At 45.5% G+C, this 21,026-nt stretch overlaps 1 protein-coding gene across 2 annotated transcripts in view; it reads left to right on the forward strand.

The window, feature by feature from the left end:
• Nucleotides 1-21,026, forward strand: part of NEGR1 (neuronal growth regulator 1) — a 214,475-nt gene that overhangs the window by 132,675 nt on the left and 60,774 nt on the right. For both annotated transcript variants that reach the window (XM_027891061.1, XM_027891060.1), the window contains exon 4: nt 4,557-4,688. In XM_027891061.1, coding sequence (XP_027746862.1) covers nt 4,557-4,688 — 132 coding nt within the window. The remainder of the gene's footprint in view (nt 1-4,556; nt 4,689-21,026) is intronic.

Below are 21,026 nucleotides of genomic sequence, written 5' to 3' on the forward strand. Positions count from 1 at the left end.
TTACATTGCCCACGCTGGGAGAACACACTGCTCTCCAAACACCAGCCTCTGAACCCCCTTCAACCCCTGGAACTTTCAACTTTGTCATTCTGTGTGCCCACGTCTTGTCTTTTATCTCCTTACAAAATTGTTCCACCTGTTTTACAGTTCATAAACTGGAACTATATTGTAGTTATATAATATCCTAGTGAATAAGGAAAAAATAAAAATAAATCCCCCTTGGTTCAGCTGAAGTCCTCAGCCATTTTTGGAGCTTCTCTGGACTTGCACCAGATTTTTCTTTGGGCTGACTCATATTTAACACAGGGGAGGCAAGTACTGCCCTTGCAGAACTCCTCCATCCAAGCCTGTGAGAAAGTGTCCATATGGCCATGTGTGTGTGTGCTGCACCTGTGCCAGAACCCACAGGTGTGGTGAGAGAACACGGATTTAATCCTGTGCTCTCCTGAGGAATATTTATCAGACGTCAGATCACACGTCAGTGGCAGAAAATAGACATTCAAGCTTAGTTTCACAACCGTTTCCCTTCCTGGAGAAGTCTGGTCTCCTCACCTGTGCTGTCCAGACCTGTTTACTAAGGTATCTGTATATGTATCAATAATCTAGTTAAGAGATCTTCTGAAAATCCCATCAGGAATGGCCTTGGATGTGAGGCACCCTCATGTTTATGTTCCTTTTACTTCAACCAATGTTTTTTTCTTATCTTTGATCAAAGTTCTTGGCTGACATGACCTCAGGCTGAGGGACTGCTGCTAATGAACCTTCAGATTTCCTTTTCTCAAATACAAATCCTGAGGAGTATTTTGGCTTGATGGCCAGATAAGGCAGCCAGAAGTATTTCCAATCTCTTGATAAGTCTATAAAATGTTTGTGGGCTGCAGAAGAGCAGAGTAAGGATTGGTTACCCAGGACTGTGAGAGATCATAGGAAAAAACAGTGAGAAAACTGAGTTGTCTCCTGAAACTCATCTTCTTTCCCCAATGTCTTCATCCACAGTTTATTCTCCTACTGCTTATGGATCTCCTTGCCTCAGCTGGATGTTCACGTGATGCAGCATAAATACACTTACATATACTTATGCACAGATCCCTCCCGCAGCTCAATACACGTGCTCTCACATGATCCACGTGCTCCCACACAGCCATGGGAGATCTCTGGAACTAAGAATACGCTGAGGAAGGGGCGTCACAGGGCAGGCGAATTGGGGAAATGAAACAGGGTATCAGTGTATTCCTAAGAGTTTCATTTCTCATATTTACTAAGAGTTTACTTATGTGAGCTGGATATAACATTTTAGGGGACATGAGGGTTTTAAAATGCCTTAATTTGAAGATCTGGAATGTGTGTGTGTGAGTTGCACAAAATCCCAGATCTGCCCAGCACTATCAAAATACAGGAGCATTTGCTGCATAAATGAGAGTCAGAGCTCAGCATAAATCTGTATAAATACGGGGGTCATGGAAAGGGCTGATGTGCAGTTTTGGGAATCATTCTAACAGGAATGGTGATTTAAGTGGTGAGTGGCTTGTGAGGAATCTAAATCAATGAACTGGCTGGCAGATGGAGGGAGGGGATTCTACCCCTCTGCCCACTCAGGTGGGACCCACCTGCAGAGCTGCCTCCAACTCTGGGGTCCCAGCACAGGAGGGACGTTGAGCTGTTGGAGCGAGTCCAGAGGAGGTATCAAGATGATCAGAGGGATGGAGCAGCTCTGCTGTGAGTGAAGGCTGAGAGAATTGGGATTGTTCAACCTGGAGAACAGAAGGCTTCAGGGTGACCTAAGTGGGGCCTTCCAGGACCTGAAGGAGTTACAACAAAGATGGAGAGAGACTATTTACAAGGGCCTGGAGTGGCTTTAAACTGCCAGAGTGCAGGATTAGATGGGATTCCTCCCTGTGAGAGTGGGGAGGCCCTGGCACAGGTTGCCCAGAAAAGCCCCATCCCTGGAAGTGTCCAGGGCCAGGTTGGCTGGAGCTCTGGGCAACCTGGTCTAGTGGAAGGTGTCCCTGCCCATGGCAGGAGAGATTGGAACTGGATGATCTTTAAGGTCCCTTCCAACTCAGGCCATTCTGTGGTGTGCTGACATTTAACCAGAAGTTTAGAGCAGAGAATGTTTGGTTTTACCTCACCCCCAAAACACAATTACCTTTAAATAAAATTCCAAGTAGTTGGAGATGTATTTTGTTTCTTTTTCTCCAAATTTATATTGGATATTGGGATGGAATACATCATAAGTTTATCTCAGGGTTCAGTGTACTGGGCTGCCCAGGCAGGTGGTGGAGTCACCATTCCTGGAGGCATCCAAGGAACAACTGGATGTGGCACTCAGTGCTCTGTGCTGGGTGATAAGGTGGGGATTGGGCACAGGTTGGACTCAATGGTCTGGAGGGCTTTTCCAATCTCTGTGATTCTGGGATGCTGTACAGTGTTTTGATGCCTACCATATATCCAGGGAAGCACTGACATTGGAGAGCATTACAATCACATCATTTTTAGTTATTTTTAACCTGACACAAGAGAGAATTTTGCATTTTATGTAATTTTCTTGGCGTTTGAACCAAAGCAGAATTGCTGGAAGGTCTTTCCTCTCTGTGGGCCAATGCCCTTGTTCAGAAGGGACTTTGCATCCTTCTCTGCTGTTCAAAGCAAGAGGAAATATAGTTTTCCTGGGAATTGCTTCAACTTGGCTGAAGCAGAGCAGGATGGGACCATGCTGGGAACAGCAACACCTGCTTTGTTTGGGGAAGGGGTTTTTTATTATTTATTCCTATGAACATGGAAGAGAAAAAAAACATGCAATTAAAAATCCTTATGCAATTCCTCATGTCCCATAAACTGTTTCACTGCCTGTTATGAATATTCACTTCAATTCACAATAATTTTCCTATTTCAGTCTTATCTTTCTACTTCCCACCACCAGTGCTCACTTGGGCTCCTCCCCGTGACAGACACAGTGTCATGTGCGTGTTAATGAGCTGCCGTGCTGAACGATGTGATAATTGATGTTCTGAACCTTGCACACTTTAAAACATTAATTCATGAGCAGATAAGCAAATTAATTCACCACTATGATGGACATGACATAACCAAGCTCCTGCTTGGTCCTCACTGCCCACTCTGGGTTTTTTTCAGTGCTCCACAAGCCACACAGTTATTAACAGTCAATTAAAGGCTTGTCTGGGTGGGAAAACACTTCCAGCAAGTCTTTTAAACCTTTAGACCTATAATTTCCAGCGTCTGTGGTCATGGCTGCTGTGATATACTGCGTTAAAATAATAATTATATTTAACATTTTTTTGTTTATTATGTGGTGGGTGCCTTGTGAGGAATCTGAACCAATTACTTGGCCATCACATGGGGAGCTCTTCTTAAAAGACATGGAAAGATGAACTTGAAAGCAGGGAGCAGTTTTCATCTGAGGGATATCAGAGCGTTCCCTGCAACGTGGGAACCACAGCAGGGAAACACTGGGAGGTACTGGGATTTCGGGAGCTCCAGAAATACCTGTATCTGCTGTGTCAAGTGGAGTTAAAGGAGCTCTTGAGTGGTGTCATTGACACTGGTCTCTGAAACAATCTATGAGTGCGTTACAGGGCACTGAAGTTTTACAGACACAAACATTCCCTTTGATTTCCTGTTGTTTCCCAGCAGACAGACCTTGGCCTATGCTCAGAAATGCTCACTCACACTGTCCTTATTTCTGTGTAACAAGGCAAACACTGGGGATCCCCTTTCCTAGGTTTGGTTCCTTTGGGAAAGGAGAGCTCTTCATTAGTTTTTGACTAATATGATGAAATTTTTATTAGGGCACAACATGTAAGCACTGAGTGGGTGGTGAGCAAGCCTGGAAGAGCTTTTTCTCTGGAGGTAGGAGGTGTGATGACTCATTTTACACCTACTGACCCCATCACAGGTGATCAGCCACTGGTTCCCTCCAGGACATGCCTGGCTCTGGCAGCCCTGGGGGGTTCACCATCCAGCTTCATGCTCTGCTGGGTGATGTAACAAGGACAAATGGTCCCTGACCAGTGAAGGCAGCTGTGATGGGCAGCTGGGACAGATCAGCTGCTCCAGGAATTGCTCATGGTCCCTTCAGGAGTTGGGCTCTGCACAGGTGCAAACCACCAACCCCAATGGATGCTGAAGCTTTTAAGACAGGGATTTAAAGCACACCTAATTCCATGATCTCCAATGGGCAGGGCCACCTTTTGCTAGATCAGGTTGCTCCAGGCCCCTGGTCTTGGACACTTCCTGGGGCAGAGCAGCCACAGCTTCTCTCTTCTGTGAAGCCCATCAGGCGCAAATTACTCATGTGTATATAAACGTGTCTGAGCATCACTGTGGGGCAGGGACAGGAGAGAACCTTTGCTCAACTCCAGGAGCTTGAGGGGGTTTTCAGTTCACCTCAGAGCAGGGTTTCTGGGTGAAAGCTGCAGCAGCTCCTAGCTCCCCTTGGATGTGTGTTAACTCCTCTGAATGCTGGTCAGGTGTTGAAGCGTCCCATGTTTTGTGCTCAGCTTCCAGTAATTTCTTTCTCTCTGATTGTTTCATTTCAGCAAAGCCCTTTGAGAGCGGGCAGTACTTGGACATCTATGGAATTACAAGAGACCAGGCGGGGGAATACGAATGCAGCGCAGAAAATGATGTCTCAGTCCCAGATGTGAAAAAAGTAAAAGTCACAGTAAGCTGTAAGTCATGTTGCTTCTTATTCCCTAAATCCGATGGAGAAGCGGCGGCAAAGGAAAGTCTGGTGCAGTGGTGCAACTGTGGCAAAGGTGGCAAATGGTGGCAAAGGGAGCTGTGCTGTGTCATGGCTGGGTTGGTGTCACCAAGGAGATTGAGGTGCAAACCCTCCATTTTGAGTCATTATCTGAGTAGGTTCTGGTGGCTGACGATGTTGTTGGGCTGAAATTCCCTGATTTAACTTGCTGTGTTGTGCAATACAATGCAAGGAGATGAGAAACTCGAGTGATTGGATGAGGATCGGTCTCTAAGGAAGTTTGAAATATTCCCAGTAGAGACAGCAGGCTGTTCATGTGGTTGCTCTCTGAAGGAAGAAGTTTGCTGGCGCGTGGCTCTGCTGGGGGGATCCTGGGGATGGTGGGGGACACTAGGAGCCCCCAAGGCCACCTGGTACCTGTCCCTGCAGCCTGTCAGGTTGGACTGCCTGGGACTTCCACACCAAGATGTTCTCAGCTTGGAGCTGAATTTGGTTTAGCACTTGGTATGATGTGAAACATTCTTTTTCCCTCCAACATGTAAAAAAACTAGAGGAAAGAAAATGTGCATAATTTCTCTTGTTCATTCTAACAGTTAATATTGTTTGATTAAGTTCAATTATCCAGCTTGTCATTTGTAACAGTTTCTGGCTTTAGAATTGCTGTGGCAGCTTTATTGGTCACAAATGTCAGCATTGTGTCTCCCCCACAGGCACTGTCCTTGTTGATATGGGCAGCAAAGCCCCTTGTCCTCTGGTCACTTCTGGGGCCAGTTGTGACATCAGGGAATTCAGGGCTTGTTCATTCATGACCAGACTGTCCTCATTTATGTGACACCAGCACTCTTGTAGTTCGTGCTGTCCAGGGACATAGTGGATCAAGGCACTTACAGAACAGCTTGATGGTGCACTGGGATGCTGGGTGACGCTGCCCCAAGTTCTGTGCTGGCTGGTGGCACTGCCTGCAGGTCCTGAGGCTCAGCTGTGGGGATGTGATCGTCAGTCACAAGGACAGACTTGAACTGCTGAGCAGCTTGAGGAGTCTCTCTGAGTCCATCGATGTTATCACTGTTTCTTTGCCCTCACTGATGTGTTTCCACCTCTCTCAGCTTTGCTGCATTTCCAAAAACAGGCAGTGCTATAAAAAAACAGGGGCACTGTGGGAAGGAAAACCATAATGGATAGTGTCTGATGGAACAAGTGGCCTTTACTTTCTATGCAGTGAGTTACTACTGGAAGACTCTCAATAAGAGAACCTGTGCAAACATTTGCCCAGGCTTGCCCTGAGTGTTATGGGTGACACCTTCAGCAAACTGCTCCCCAAAATGGCTTTTGGCCATAACTCACAGTAGGGAGCAAAAAGATGGTGAGCTCAGCCTGGTTTTAGCAAAACAAATATTGCATCTGTGTTATTTCATATCATGGGGATTTCAATTAAGGTGAGACCAGCTGTCTCATGTTCAGAGAATGGGAGAAGCTGCTAAACCTGCTTGCTTTTGTATTTGGGTTTTTTTTAAGTAAGAAAAACATCACAGTGGATGTGATAAACTCACTGAGTTCTCCTTACATTCCAAGTAAAGATCTAGACATACGCAAGTCGTAGTTTGGATGAAAAGATCTTTTCCCTCCTTTGCACACCCTTATTGTCCGAGAGGAAACAGGTTCACTTGTGGTTCGTCTACATGTGTTTGATCTGGGTTTTAGGAGGGAAGGGAAAGGAAAGGGGGGGAGATTTGGGGGCTGAAGGTGTTGGGGAGTGAAGGATTTCAGGCTCCTTCGCTTTCCCCCCGTGCCCAAAAGCCCCGGGAAAATCTTCTGTCCACTTGATGGATGAAAGCATCAGCTTAGCTGACTAAAGCCGAAACTGCAGTTTCAATGCAACACACAGACAATGCCCTGGTTGGTGTGTGCCCTTTGCCCCAAATCGTGCCAGAGCTGGAACTATTCCTGACCTCACATCACTGTTTCCTTAACAGGGGTTTTGAGTCTTCCAGATGGCTTTGTGATGAGAACAATTGACTATTGACAGTGCCAGGAAGGTAAAGATGAGCAGTGATGGCTCATTCCTGCACCAGCCACCCCAGTGTCTCTGTGGGAGCAATGATTGTGCCCAGGGGTGCAGATGGGATGGGATTTGCTCTCCCTGGACTCACACTGGAGAGGTCCATCAAGGACTGTCTCCTGTGGAGGAACCCAGTGGTAGCAGGGGAAGGACTCCTCTCCCTGAGCAGCAGCAGAACAACAACTGACCATAACTCCCATTCCCCGATACCCTGCACCGCCAGGGGGGAACATGGAAGGAAGGAGGGGTGGGGGGAAGGTGTTTTTAAGACTTCTTTATTTCTCACTCTTTGGCTCTTATCCTCTTAGTAATAAATTTAAGGAATATCCCACTTTGAGTCTGTTTTGCCCATGAAGGTAATCAGTAACTGACCTCTCCCAGCTCTTATCTCAACTCATGAATCCTTTGCTGGTTTTTTTCTCTCCTCTGTCCAGTTGCAGAGGAGAGTGAGAAAGTGGCTTTAGTGGGTACCTGGCATCTGGCCAGGATCAACCCACTATACTAAAGAAGGAGGGAACAGGGATAAAGTGGAAGCCATGTAGAAATAGGATGTGGCTACAGCATGAAGCAGTTTGTACAGAGTGATCAGCTGATTGCTGACACAGCCCTGGATGGGTTTTAGTGTCCCCCAGCCAGCTGAGCCCTGCTGCTGATCCTCGTCCATCCCAATCAGGCAGAAAAACAGCTTGTTGCAGCTGGGAGAGGGTTGTGCCAGGGATGGGGGTGCTGTCAGAGCTCAAGTGCCATGATCAGCCCCGTGGGCACATTGTTCTAGGCAGGTAGGACATGATGGGGTGACTTTCTCTGCCCAGGACAGCCTGGGTGGGCAGCCCTGTTCAGTGGGAATGCTGTGCCTGCCACCAAACCAGTGGAATGACGCTCTTTTGCTGCTGAGCTGGCCTGGCAGGACATCTATGAAAGCCAGGTGTTTTGTTTAGGAGAGTTGTGCTTTGCCTACTGGTAACTATTTGTAAGAAATTTATATCAAATTTATTTTCATGTTTAAATCTGCAAAGTTCTTAAAAAAAGAAATATAAAAGAGAGGAAGCCTTTAGCACCTCTGATTGTCCTGGCTGGGCAGTTTCCTTTGTCAAATGTCCTTCCATCCTGTTTCTTCTTTAGAGGTACCTGTTCATTTCTCTGACAAACTGAGAAGAGCACTGCTTTCTCCCTCCACATCCCCCCAAAAATTCCGTTCTTTTCCTTGATGCTTGGGGACATGGGTTAATGGTGGCCTTGGCACTGCTGGGAGATGGTTCGACTTGATGCTCTTAGAGAGCTTTTCCAATCTAAACTATTCTGTGATTTTTCTCTGCTGCAGCTCTTACCCACTCCAGTGTCATTCCATGATTGTGTTCCTGGTGCAGGGATGTTCTGCCCATCTTCCGGGTCCCTCCATGTGCTTTGAATTCCATTTACTCATGACTCAGTTCCTTGGTGGGCAACACTTAAACTGTGACCAATACACCCAACTCTCCTCCTTAGTCTCACAGGGATCCTGGAATTTCACAAATGTCCACCACTTTTCCCACCTGGAGTGCTTATGATAGAGAATACTCTTGGAAGTAACATGTGTGGCTTATGCTCCAAATCAGAACAGGTTGGAGCAGCCTGGTCTAGTGGAAGCGTCCCTGCCCAAGGCACGGTGTGGGACAAGATGGTCCATTCCAGCCCAAACCAGTCTGGGATTCCATGATTCCTGCTTTTGCAACCTGAATGACGTGATGGGGTCTGGACAGTCATGTTCTGCAGAAGCATCACTTCATCTCAGAGTGTGGGTGATCCCTGTTCCATCTCTGTGTTCCCCCACTGTGTCTCATGCCATGTCCTGCTACACCTCCCTCTTACCCCCCAGCACATGGAGCCAGGTTTGTGTGAATGTTGTTACTTAACTGCCTCTGACAACTTTCCATACATTTCCCTGTTGTTAAAGGGAATGTTCTCTCCCGTAGACCTGATAACTGGGAATAAATCAAGGCTTTATTGTGCCCAGTTAATAGAATGTATCAATGAGCCCAGAGTGGTTCCCGTGGATAGAAGCATAATTCCGAACACGGATATTCATCGATACAGCGGGTGTTCAGTCACCCGAGCGTGGACAAGAAAATTACCAGGTTTAAATTACTTTCTGAAATTCAAGTTCCTTGGCTGGGCAGCTTCCTACCCTACATAAACAATGAGCTCAGGCACACATGTTATAGCTCTAATGACTTTACAGGAGTTTTTCATTATACTGCTTGATATTGCATAATCTACATTCTCTACTTGATTTATGTCTGTCCCCCCTAATTTCCCTTTGAGAAACGGTGGCCTGAGGTTATGCCTGAATTCTGAGAGGACGGGGCGGGGAAGGAGAGGAGAAAAGCCATTGAAGCTGCTGGCTGATGACGAAGGAATATGGTACCAAATCAAGTTCAAATAGATAAGATGTGATCCAATTTCATTGCTCCAGTAAATCCTATTAGCATTTTCCATTACATTTTGTAAGGCAAATACTGATTTATAGATTATAATATTGAACCCTGCTTTGAATGAACGAGTGCCTGGATTTAATATGTCATCTGAAAACTGGTCTGAAATTCTCCATGTGCTACTGTCACTCCACTGATTCTCTTCTGCTCTATTAGTGTCATGCTTAAAAATATTGAAGGCAGCTGCTAAGTCCTGGAATTTCCAGAAGAGCTGAGGCCATGCTGAGAGACTGAAGGATGGAATATGTGCATTAGGAAACTGGCATTTATTTTAATCCATTTAAAACTCTCAGCTATCTAAATAAATAGCAAATGTGGGTTTTAAAGTGGAGTGGTATTGCAGGATTCCCTTTCTTTTAAGATAATTTATGCTAAGGGTTGGCTTTCCTGTAGTTCTTCTTTAGACAGCTGTTAGAGCTGCATCTTTCATTAGAGTACTTGTGCTGAGGGAGCCCAGCTGGTGCTGGGAACACCTGAGAGCTCTGGACCTGTTGGGTCTGTTGGTTTGGATCCCTTGGGGCATTCTTGGCATATCTTCATTTTGGGGCAGAATTCCCAAGCAGTTTTTTGCCGTGAGTTGCTTCAAAGGAAATAATGTCTCCTGCAGCCTAGGTTCAACCTGCAGCAGTTCTCCTGCCTCCCATGTGCCATGAAGAGAAAGCTCATGTGAAACATTTTGCAGGCAGTAAGTACAAAGAATAAAAAGAAAACTCAAAATATTCCAGATATTGAGCTTTGTCTGCTTGCAGCAGCATCTCTTTGCATGGGTACTTTCCATTAGGCCTTGAAGATATTGAGAAAAGGAATTGGAATTGGATATATGGTATGATAACCTGTATTAACCTTGTGAGCTGTGCCGCTGAATCCACAGTCCCAGTAGGTATTTGCCCAGTCCCTCCATAAGGCACCTCCAGCAATGGCAGCAAACTCTCCTCAGTCACAGTCCTCAACTGGACATTTGTCACAATGTCTAATGTGACTTTGTCTCGCAGAATCACAGCCCCATTCCTCACCTGTCCCCTGGGGAATGGAGATGAGTCTCTCCTTCAGTCTATTCTCAGACAGTGAATCTGTGCCCCCCTTGTTCACCTTCCTGTGTTCACCACGTCTTTAAATCTTGAACTAACATACCAGGTAAGGTGTTGTGTTGCCAAGGATGGGGAAGAATTATTTTTGCTGCCTGTTTGTATGGCCTCAAGCTGTGCTAGGGGAGGTTCAGGTTGGACCTCAGGAGGAATTTCTTCTTGGAACGGTTGGTCAGATGTTGGAAGGGGCTGCCTGGGGAGGTGGGGGTGTCCCCATCCCTGCAAGTTTCCAAGGAATGACTGGATGTGGCAGTCAGCATTCTGGGCTGGGTGACAAGGTGGGGATTGGGCATAGGTTGGACTCGATGGTCTGGGAGGGCTTTTCCAACCTCAGCGATTCTGTGATTCCGTATACTTGGCTCTAGGCACTTGTCTTCCCTGTGACAGCAGGACCCTTGGGGGGAAGGGGTTTAGCCCCAGCAGCGCCAGTCACCCTCTGCAGAATGTCCATCTCACCACCTCACTGGATTCATGGGTGTTTAACTCGTTCCTGTTCGGTTTTGTCCAGTTTTCAGACCACTTGTTCAATTTATCTGGGTTATTTCAGGGTTCTCATCTCTGTTAATGATGATGTTAACAAACCCACTGCCTCCTCCAGCAGCAGGCCCAGGACTGGTGCCCAGCTGAGCAGATGGGACAGCAGAGCCCTGAGCACAGTTTTACAGACAAAGAGTCCTCACCTAAGGCAGCTTTCAGCCAAGCCCAGCTTGTTTGTGCATGGGAGATGTGGTCAAACAGCATCTGCTGCCGTTCCCTGCTCCGGGCAGGATCTGCTGACCTGACAGAATCTATTCTTAACCAGCCAGTTGGCAATTGCTCATCTCCTTGTTATCTTCCAGGTGCTCTCACACCTTCGATTGCTTGATGAGCATTTTTATGGGCATTGGAGAGAAATGGGCTGGAGTGCAAGTCTCTGGCTCCTGGTGTGCTCTCCTTGCCTCATAAAGGTTCACCAAGGCTGTGTTAGGTGCTCGCCCCACACCTCAGGAATGACATTGCAGCTCCGCATTTGCTTAATCCAGCTTTTGGATAAGTTTCTGAACCTCATTAAGCCAATTGGGTGTGTATCAGTTTGATTTTTTCAAGTACTTGCTGTATTATTCTTTCCTTGTCTCAACCTGAAATATAAACCCGTGAATTGTGCTCATTTGATTGGTCACATTTTGTATTTGTAATGATTCTGTCTCGTTTGCCCTTTCCTTTTTGTGCACGTGTTTTGTGTTCTTTAGTAAATCATCTAAATTTGGGGTTTGGGGGCTTTTTTCCTAATTTTCATCAAGTTTTCCTCTGCTTCTGGACCTTGTGTCTGTGTTCTTAGAGCAGGTCCCTCATCCCCTGGGTTGTGGTGGTTCTGCTTAAGTCCAGAGCAGAGGGACCCTGAGCATCCCTGTTCTGCCACTGGTTTTCAGCCAGGGCAGTGTCAGTCCTGTGGGACTGGGTTTTTGGGGAGCAATGAAGCTGTTCCAGAGGTGTCTCCTGTATGGATCCTGTGCCCCTTCCTGCTGTGATGGTTTGATAAGGTATTTTATACTGGGGAATTTTTCTAGCAGGAATGTGTGAGTTTCTTGTAGTGAATTTGAAGTGCTGTGTTTGTTTTCGCTTGGCCAGGTTGGGGCTGTGCAGAACAGCTCAGCTCATTAGCATTTCTTAGAAGTCGCCTTCCTGTTGCTATGGCACTTGGCATAACATTATGTGTAATGCTCTGATTTTACTTTGAAATTACACATGCTCTAAAAGCCACTCTGTCCTCATTAGATCCATAACTTTAAACCTACTGGGGGGGGACCATTCTTGGACTTCAGCGTTTGTTGGGGCTCCTCAGATCTGAACACGTTGCTGTGACTTTGTTTTCCCAGTAAGTGTCTTGCTATGAACTGTTCCTGACCTAGGAAAAACATTTTCTTGGCAAGGTTTTAGGTTTGGATTCAAGAAAGAAAATTGCCTCAGTTAAATTATTAAACTATTACATATAAAGGCAATGCCCACATATTTTCTGAAAGTCTCTGTCCTCCTCTGCTTTGGCACCAAGTCTAAAATTGCTCAGAGCAATTTAGATTTAATTTCCACTTTCTTCTAATATTAAGAGAGGAGGAAGCTTCTCTTGAAGCCTAAATCAATAACTCTGATTCTTTCAGTTTTTAATAGCCACAGATGTGCAGCTCCATATTTATATCCCTAACTAAATTTGGGACTGGGGGGTTATGGTCAGCATTGGCTTTGGGAGCCCAGGAGTAATTTTTATTAAGAAATCAGTGAATCTACATAAATTTGGTTTTGTTCATAAGTGCAACACTTTTTTTTCTTAAAACAACATGGACAATGTATGGAACAGTTGTAGGTGTTTCTGTGGCTCCTTGTTTTTGCCGTGTTGATTGTTAACCGGCCTGGGAAGAACATGGACCACGTTGGCTGCTCCACCAGAAGTTCCCAGTCATGATTGTGGTTGGCATGCTGCATCTCACAACCTCAGAGGACCTGAAATTTAATAACAAATATTTTATCTTGGTGGGAAAACAGCATTGTGTAGGTCAGTCTCTCTTTAATCAAGACATATTTCCCAATCCTGTAACTACAGAGAGCAAATTGCAGGTACTGTCTGAGCAACCACAATTCCCACTGGCTGTTTGAAGAGGTCCACGTGAAGTATAGGAAGACTGAACTTGGCAATGGCCTTCTGAAGTGCCAAAATCACCTTTTGAAAAGCTAAAAGTCCTCCTGCATCTGGTTTCACTGCCTTCAGGGAAACATGTTTTCCTAAAGGTTATGTTTTTCTCAGGTTACCTTTCAAAAATGGGATTTTTGGCTTCCAAGTCACATTGGGGACACCTATAAATCTGAGTCCTGGTTTCTGTTTGGTTCTGTTACTGGGTCAGTGGGGTTTACTGCAGTGTGAGCTCTACAGAATGTGATCCTGCTCTGTGTGAGCTGCCTTGGTCTGGGACATGTGGGTGAGGGGATGCTGGTGCACACCAAGGACTTGCATCCTGGGGCAGAAGCTTCAGATGCAAGAGATGACCTGGGCTGTCTAAGCTGTGCCCAAGGCATGACTTCAGCCTGCTCTGTTTGCCACAAATTTCCTGGTTTTCTGTGGGAAGGTGCTATGAGAATTGGTCCCCTTTCAGTTTGAGTTTCCATTCCCCAGGTCTACCTGCTGCAGACGTGGGGAAGGAATAGAGTCTGTCCTGCCTTCACTCCTTTTGATCTGAAACCCATTGCAAAAGATCAAACTCAGAGTTGTGTGGGTCCCTTCCAACTCAGAATATTCTGCGATTTTGAATGGGGGAATAGTCCTGTTCCCCAGCGTGCTTTTGGGGGACTATGGCTTGACTTCTCGAAGGATGCACTGACAGCCTGCAACACAGGCAGATCAGGAGGGAGGGGGTGTGGAGGTTTCTGTATCAGGCCAGAAAGACCATCTCTTGACTGGTTTTTCCTGTTATTGTTCAATAATAACCTAATTCTAACAATGGGATTCTCTGTTGTACAGATGTTCAGGCTCAGCAGTTATAACTTTTCCATTTGAGATACTGCTGCAATTAAAATTTTGTAGGAAGGCTGCCGGGGAATGATGGAGGGGCCATTTTTCCTGCAGCACATCTCACACAGCTGGGAGGGGAAGAATAACACTGGAATTAGTTTCTGTGTTGGTGGGTTGAGCGTACGAGAACACAGAACTCACTCAGCTGAAGGAAATGAGGTGTTTGCATGGCCCTTATGAAAACTTTGATCATGATTTAAGTCAGTAACAGCAGAGGTGGGTTTGGGTCCAGTCATCCAGTCCAGAGGCTGCCAAACAAATATTCGAGGTAAAAGCAATACAAATAACAACAGAGGTTTTGCATAAGATAAAGAACTTTGTAGAATTTCTGCTATCCTGTAAAATTGAGTTATTTCTCATGCACAAATTAATCAGGGTTTACTTTGGAGGGTGTTGTTATTTTTGGTCGACATTAGGATTGAATTCTTATTTACTTAATTTGCAGGGCATTCTCATCACTGAGACCACTTAAAGGAGTCATGATGTGCTATCTCATGGTAACACTTAATGAAAAACAACTTACAGCAGTTCAGTAAAAACTGGTCTTGTAATTAAAGCCACCTTAGTTGGTTGGGTGGGGAAAGGATGTAGTTGGTTTGAAGAAAATATTTCCCTTTGCTGGTGGGGAGAGAAGCCTCTTGTAAATGTGATGTTTGTCATGCTATATCCTTTCTGTATTTTTTATTAACATTTCAGAAGTCAGGTTAAAACAATATAGTTAAAGTTTGTGACTCGAGTGCAATTTGGCTCCTAAATTAATATTGATTTCTTTGGGGGGTGTGATGGTTTGTGCTGAGGTTCCGAAAACTGCTGTGTGGTTACTGCACATTTCTGAAAAATGCTGCTCATATTGAAGCATGACAGAATTGATTATACTGCTCCTCCACATCGGTGGCATTTGTGCCAACACAGCAGATCATCGGGGGCTTTGGCAGCACAGAACGAGGGCTCGTGTTTGAAGGAGTTGGAGCATTAGTACTCAAGATCTCTCTCCAACAGATAAGGAGGATGTTTTTCATCTTCTCAAAGAAATTCTCTGCTTAACTCTGCCAAGTGATTTGAATTGTGAGGGGGTGTTGGGGCTGCACACCCTGTGCTTGCCGTGGTGCAGGGCAGGTGTGCTGGGACTGCAGCCAGGCAAGGGAGCGGCTTCTGCTCTCCAGCAGCACCTCAGGTTGGCCAGGGGCAGCTGAAGGTGCAGGACAGGGAGGCAGCTTCAGTCCTTCTGAGGGACAGGAGATGGTACTCTAGTGTAACAACAGCATTGCTGCTGCAAAAGGCAAATTAAGAGTTTAAGCCACAAAAAAACCCACAATTTCTCCCTTCGCTATGTTAGAGTGTCTCCAAAACTGACCTCTGAACCACAGTAAGAAGAGCTCAAACTTTGCCAGGGAGGTTCAGGTTGGACATCAGGAGTAATTTCTTCCTGGAAAGGGTGTTCAGGCATTGGAAGGCGATGCCCAGGGAGGTGGTGGAGTCTCCATCCCTGGAGGTGTCTGACTTGTTACCAGCTGGGTAATAAGGTGGGGATCGGTCACAGGTTGGACTTGATGATCCTAGAGGTCTTTTTCAATCTCACAGATTCTGTGGAATAATGAATCACTCATGACATGCTTTCTAAAATCAGTGAAAAATATTGTGATCAAATCTATTGATGGTTTTTATGAAGACACTAGTGTGAAACTTTCAGAACATTGTTGGCGAAAGGGTGGGACCAGCTCATGAATAAGTGGGCAAAAAATTTAATGAAATGGTTTTTTAATAGTTTTAATCTACTTTTCTACTCTTGATGTCACGTTAAGGCCAAAATAAGGTTACAGTAAGACTGTGGACACCCCTGTGTATCCATGTCTGGTGAAGCTGCCTTTCTTGCAACTCCTTCTCCTGGCCCCAGCAGCAGCAGGAACATGCTCCTCTCCATGGGTATGGCTCCCCAAAGAGTCAGCATGCAGGTCCTGTCATCTTCAGAGGTGCTGGAATTTCACACCTGCAGGTGGGTGTTAACCCCCCAACCTGATGGAATGCTAGCCAGGGAGTGGCTGAGGAAAAGCCCTCCCGGGATGCTGATCCTGCCTAGGGTGGATGCTTTCTCCCGCTGCCAGCTTCTCCAGGTGATCCCACTCTGAACACCAGCTAAAATACAGTTTTGTGAAAATTGAAGCTTTAATAGAAGATGAGTCATCTCTAAAGAGCTCCTGTGTTTCAAGAAGCAATTTAGAGTGTTCAGCAGGCTGTGTGAGACTACAGGTAGAAGCCAAAATTAATGGAGAGCTCTCCAGCTTCCATGAGTGTTCACTTGCCCAGATCACTCTTCAGCAAAAACAATTACTTAAAGTATTTCTCCTAATAGTCAAAACACTGTAAAGCAATATTTCTCCTAGTAATTATATTATTCCTTATCACTTGGGCCAAGACTGAGTCTTCCTTGTCCCTTGCAGTGCCTTTGATGTGACAGTCAAAGGGATTTTGAGAGAGCTGGTGACACCAAGTGGGATAATGGGAAGACAAGTCTGAGCAGTGAAGCTCTCCATCCCTTGATTATTTTTTAATTTTTTTTTTTTGACCAGTAATTGCAGTTTGAAATGGTTGTGTGAAAGGAATGTGCTTTGCACAACTTGTGAGTGTGTGGGCACAGTGTGACCCCCTGTGGGACAGTCCCTGTTGGCTCCTACCCCAGCTACATTTGGCATCCACCAGGACACTCAGACCCTGCTAAGGCTGTAAGGATGTTGGTACAACCTGGTTTTCCCTGCTGACATGGCTAAATGAGATTTAATATCTCCAGGGGGTGTTGGCTGGTGTTAGCAAGTGTGCAGCAGAGGCAGCAGGTTGGAGCTAAGGCAGCTTGAGAAGCTCTAAAGAGCTTTTCTAGTTTCAAACAAAGCAGTGCTGTTGACACAAAGAAAGGAAAAATTACCAACATCACTTTTCAGGCTTTATAATTCATAAAACTGGTTCTCTTCATATTTTCTGCCTCTTCTCAAACAAAAACAAACTGTTTTGAGGCTGCAGTGACCTTTTCTGGACCTTAGAGCTGCAGAGCAAACACAAGGTTTTATGATGGAAGTTTGTGCCTCGCAGGCACAGCCAGACTGTGAGACACTTCCAGAGACAGGGAACATCACGGACTGTGTTGATTTGGCACCTGTTGCACAAAGATCATGATAGTGCTAGACTAAAGAATTCAGTTCACAAAGTTGAAAAAACTCCCTTAAAATGTACCACCTCCAATGTGTTTGGAAAAGATTCTGTGTAATATCGGATGTGTCAAAATCCAGGTGCTCAGCTGCTTCTGCACCAGGTGGGACTGATGGCAAAAAGAGAGTCTGGAGAAACAGGACAAATCAGGAATTACTTTTCAAAGCAACCGTTTCCTTAAATAAGGAACTCCCAGTATTCCAGGTTTCCCATGTAAAGCATCTGCATCTGAATGTTGACTTGGGATCTGTTTTCCCTTTTTGAGGAATGCTTTGGAAATCAGTTGTCACAAGAACATTAAACAATCTACTGGGACAAACTGGGAAACCCTGGATGTTGCTGGTGTTCAACAGTGGCTCTCAAATTTTGGCTCTGCTTTCTCCCAGCTTGGCATCATGTACATGCTTTGTTTTAGGCTCCGATATCAGAACAGAAGGTGACCTCAGTGCCTCCATTGTACACCATCCATTGGCTTTTACCTGTTTCAATACCACAAAACAGGAGCAAGAAATTACTTTATATGGATAATCTTATAAATCAATACAGATCAGAGAGAGGGGGAGAATGATAACCCTGGAGATGCATTTGCTTCAATAAAATGTTTTTCCCTTGGCCAGCTGGTTTTTTGGTGCCACAAGGGTGCAGGTTGTGTGTTTAGGGAGAAGTCCAAAGCAGGTGGCTGTGTTTGATTGAAGATGCCCAAGAAAGCCCATGCAGTACTTGGCCATGCAGTGATGGAGGGTTTGCACAGGTATTTTGGGTGTGCTGCAGGATGCAGAAGCCACCTATCCCTGTCCCATGGAGCTGCCAACTGAAACCGTGGACACAGATGGAGCCTCTAAGAGAAAAGTAAATGTCACTCAGAGTAAACAAGTTCCTTTTTAAATTAATACGGCTGTATCTACTCTCCCCTTTGGGCTTTCAGGAGGTCTGGGAAGCCCCTGTCAAGAGTTACACTGAGTTGGAATTTTATGATTTTAATTCTAAAACTTGTTTTCAATGACATGAACTTTTCTGAGAGCATTTGAAAGCAGTCAGGATTTCTGGGGCTTTATTGCTTTTAGTCAGAACCCCCTGTGGACGTGACTAGTCTTTGTCACCTCACGGTGTCCATGGTCCTGTTTCCATCAGCTCACATCTGCCACTATTACTGAGGAGGGGGGAACCAAACCCTCCCTTTATGTAAACTTCACTTCTTTTTAATCCATAGCAATAGCTTGGAGACCTTTCATGGCTCGTTCTCATTCTTCATGAGCTACATATGTACATGAGCTCCAACACACTGTCAGCGAACAGGGGTTTTCAATCAAAAAGCCTGTCAGGAAAGCTGATTCACTAACAAGAAAGCTGTCAAGCTGTGACAACTGCTGTCTTTGCAACCCCAAACAATCTGTTCAGTGCTAACTCTGACTTATGCTTCCATTTATTATACAGCAGTAATGAGTTCTGGCCTTGGAAACAGCATTTTGGGGAGCTCACCTGGCTCCTCTGGTATGGATGTGGATATAGCAAATCAGAGCCCAGGTGGATGGGATAAGTTCGCTGCAAAAAAGTTCTACTTCTGTCTTTTCAGTTATTTTTTTTTAAATTCCATTTCCAGTCCTTACCTCAGTTTTTGTAGTCAAGCGTTAACCTGGAGATTTCATTACTGTTGTAACATAAGAAGATTAACATTTCTTATTTTCCCTCTTGTGATGAAAACTGGCTTATAACCTTAAAGATAACACCAGGATCCACAGAAATGAGGAAAGGAATTGGTTCTGATGCGTAATTATCCCAGGATCTCAGAGCCTACAAAAATTCCACCTGGAGAAGGAACTGAGGAGTCAGGCTGGTGGTACTGTCCATTCAGATCCAGTATGCAAGTTGTCAACCTTTTCTTCTAAAATAAAAAGAAAAGGGAGAGAGCACCTTGACAGTCTCCTTAAGCAACTTCTTCCTGCAGTATCTTACCAGCCTTAGATCGTGCTTCAGGGCTTGCCTGGCCCATAAGGGAGAAAAGAAGAGCTGATCCCTTTTTCCTCCTGTCTTGCACACCTAGAGCTGCAATATATCCCTAGTAAATCACCTTTTCCAGCTCTACTAATCCCAGTTCCTTCTTTTTTCCTGAACTTTTGGCACTCCAGTTGAACCCACAGTAGTGCCTGGCCATAAAGCAGTGGTTTGTTCTAGATAACACATCTCTTGTGCATTTCTGGGCTAATTATCATCTGAAGTCATCAGGTGAGGACAATAAATGTCATCAAATATCTACATGAAGCAAATGAGGATAAAGATGTTATTTTTGAGACCTTAGAAAGGCTAGGCAGGGTCCTAACACTGAGCCCCTGGTGTCTGATGCTCAGAGGGGACTGACTGGCCGTCTGCTCACACGTCCCCAGACATGTGTGAGAGCTGTAGCAAGATGTGGTTGTACCTGGGGGAGACCCTGAGGAAGGTAACAGCCATCCTGAGTTCATCAACAGCACTTCACACTGTCTCACTAATTCCCATTTATCACAGGGGAAGGCAGAAGATGTCACATGTCACAAGTTTTTGGGGTGTGGTGCTTACAGGTGCAAGTTGGAGAAACATGGATGAGAAAAAATGTCCATGGGGAGGATGTTAAATTAGTTAGAAAGTTGTCCCCCAAAGGCTTCTTGTCAGAGCCATGGGTCCCCAGAGCTGGGTCCAGTGCTCAGGTGTGTGATTGGTGACCTGGTGGGGCCAAGCTGCAAGGTAGTGGCACAGAAAGGCACCACTGTGCACATTTAGGGGTCTGGGCACCAGTCAGGGGGAACTGAGCACAGGGCTACTTTTCATTCATTCTGGGAAGGTGTCTAGGGAGTGATTTCTCCCTCCCTTTGGTGTCTCCATCCTGCCTCATCTACTCTTGTGCTTTGGCTCCTGTCCATGGTCTGCTGGGACCACAGTGGGTCCCTTCCTGCATTTCTGAGCTACTGTGAGGGATTTTGCATTTTTGTTCCAAACTTTCTTTGCTTAGAAAACTACCAGCTTCCTTTAATTCATTTTCCCTTCAGCTTTACTGCCAAAAGATCTACTTAGTAATTCCTGGAATTTGTTGAAATTCATTGCTTTTATCTTCCTTAGAGGAAGAGAAACAGCAAAGCAAAAGCGCTCGTATTTGTTCACACCTAGGCTCCCGGCCAGCTCTTCCTTCTGGATTGGCACCAGCTGTATGACAGCATCCCCCTCCCTCCTCCTCGCTCCTCAGTACCTCTCCAGGATATGGGTTCTCATTTTTCCCCTTTAGTCCCCCCCACACACGTTGGCATTACCGCTCACCCTCCCCTGACACAGCTGAAGGGAGCAGGGGAGCATCCCCCCCACAGGGGCCAGCGCTGCTTCCAGACAGGTGTGTAGCCAAAGGGGTTCAATGTGTCAATGCTCACACACAAATATTTGTCCATGTAGTGCACACAGGGATCCCAGGTCACCTGAGGAATGTGCCAGGTCATGGCTGGAGCTGCTCACCCATCCTTGGATGCTGCTCAAGGAGAGGGTTTGTGTTCCCACACTAGAGCAACTCCTTTAATAGGGGATAAAAATACATTTACAGAGCTGCATTCAAGGGAATATAAGGAGAAAAATGCTTTGTTGGAAAATAGAAGGATTAAGTAGATGAAGCAGTGAGATAAAACCCAATGGACAGAGAAACAAAGCAGTTCTTCTAGCTCGCCTTTCTTTCCCAGCTCCCTCGAGGTCTTTGTTTGCTTTGCTGGTTTTGGGAGGTTTCATTAGGTTTCTTCCTCTTCTTTTTTTATCCCTTAAATACCCGTAAAACATATTGTTAAGACTTTCTGTCTGCCAGACTACTATTTATTAAGTATTATTTTGTGTTGCTGATTTTTATGTTTTCCTCCCACGTAACAATTACTTGTGGATTTTAAGTTTTCTCTCAACACCGGGAGGTTTTATATTCCAACCCATAAATTGCACAGCAGCCGGGGATTTG

The sequence above is a fragment of the Empidonax traillii genome, unplaced genomic scaffold, assembly GCF_003031625.1.
Source record: "Empidonax traillii isolate 1590-97213 ecotype Southwest subspecies unplaced genomic scaffold, ASM303162v1 scaffold309:size1915965, whole genome shotgun sequence".
NCBI lineage: Eukaryota > Metazoa > Chordata > Aves > Passeriformes > Tyrannidae > Empidonax > Empidonax traillii.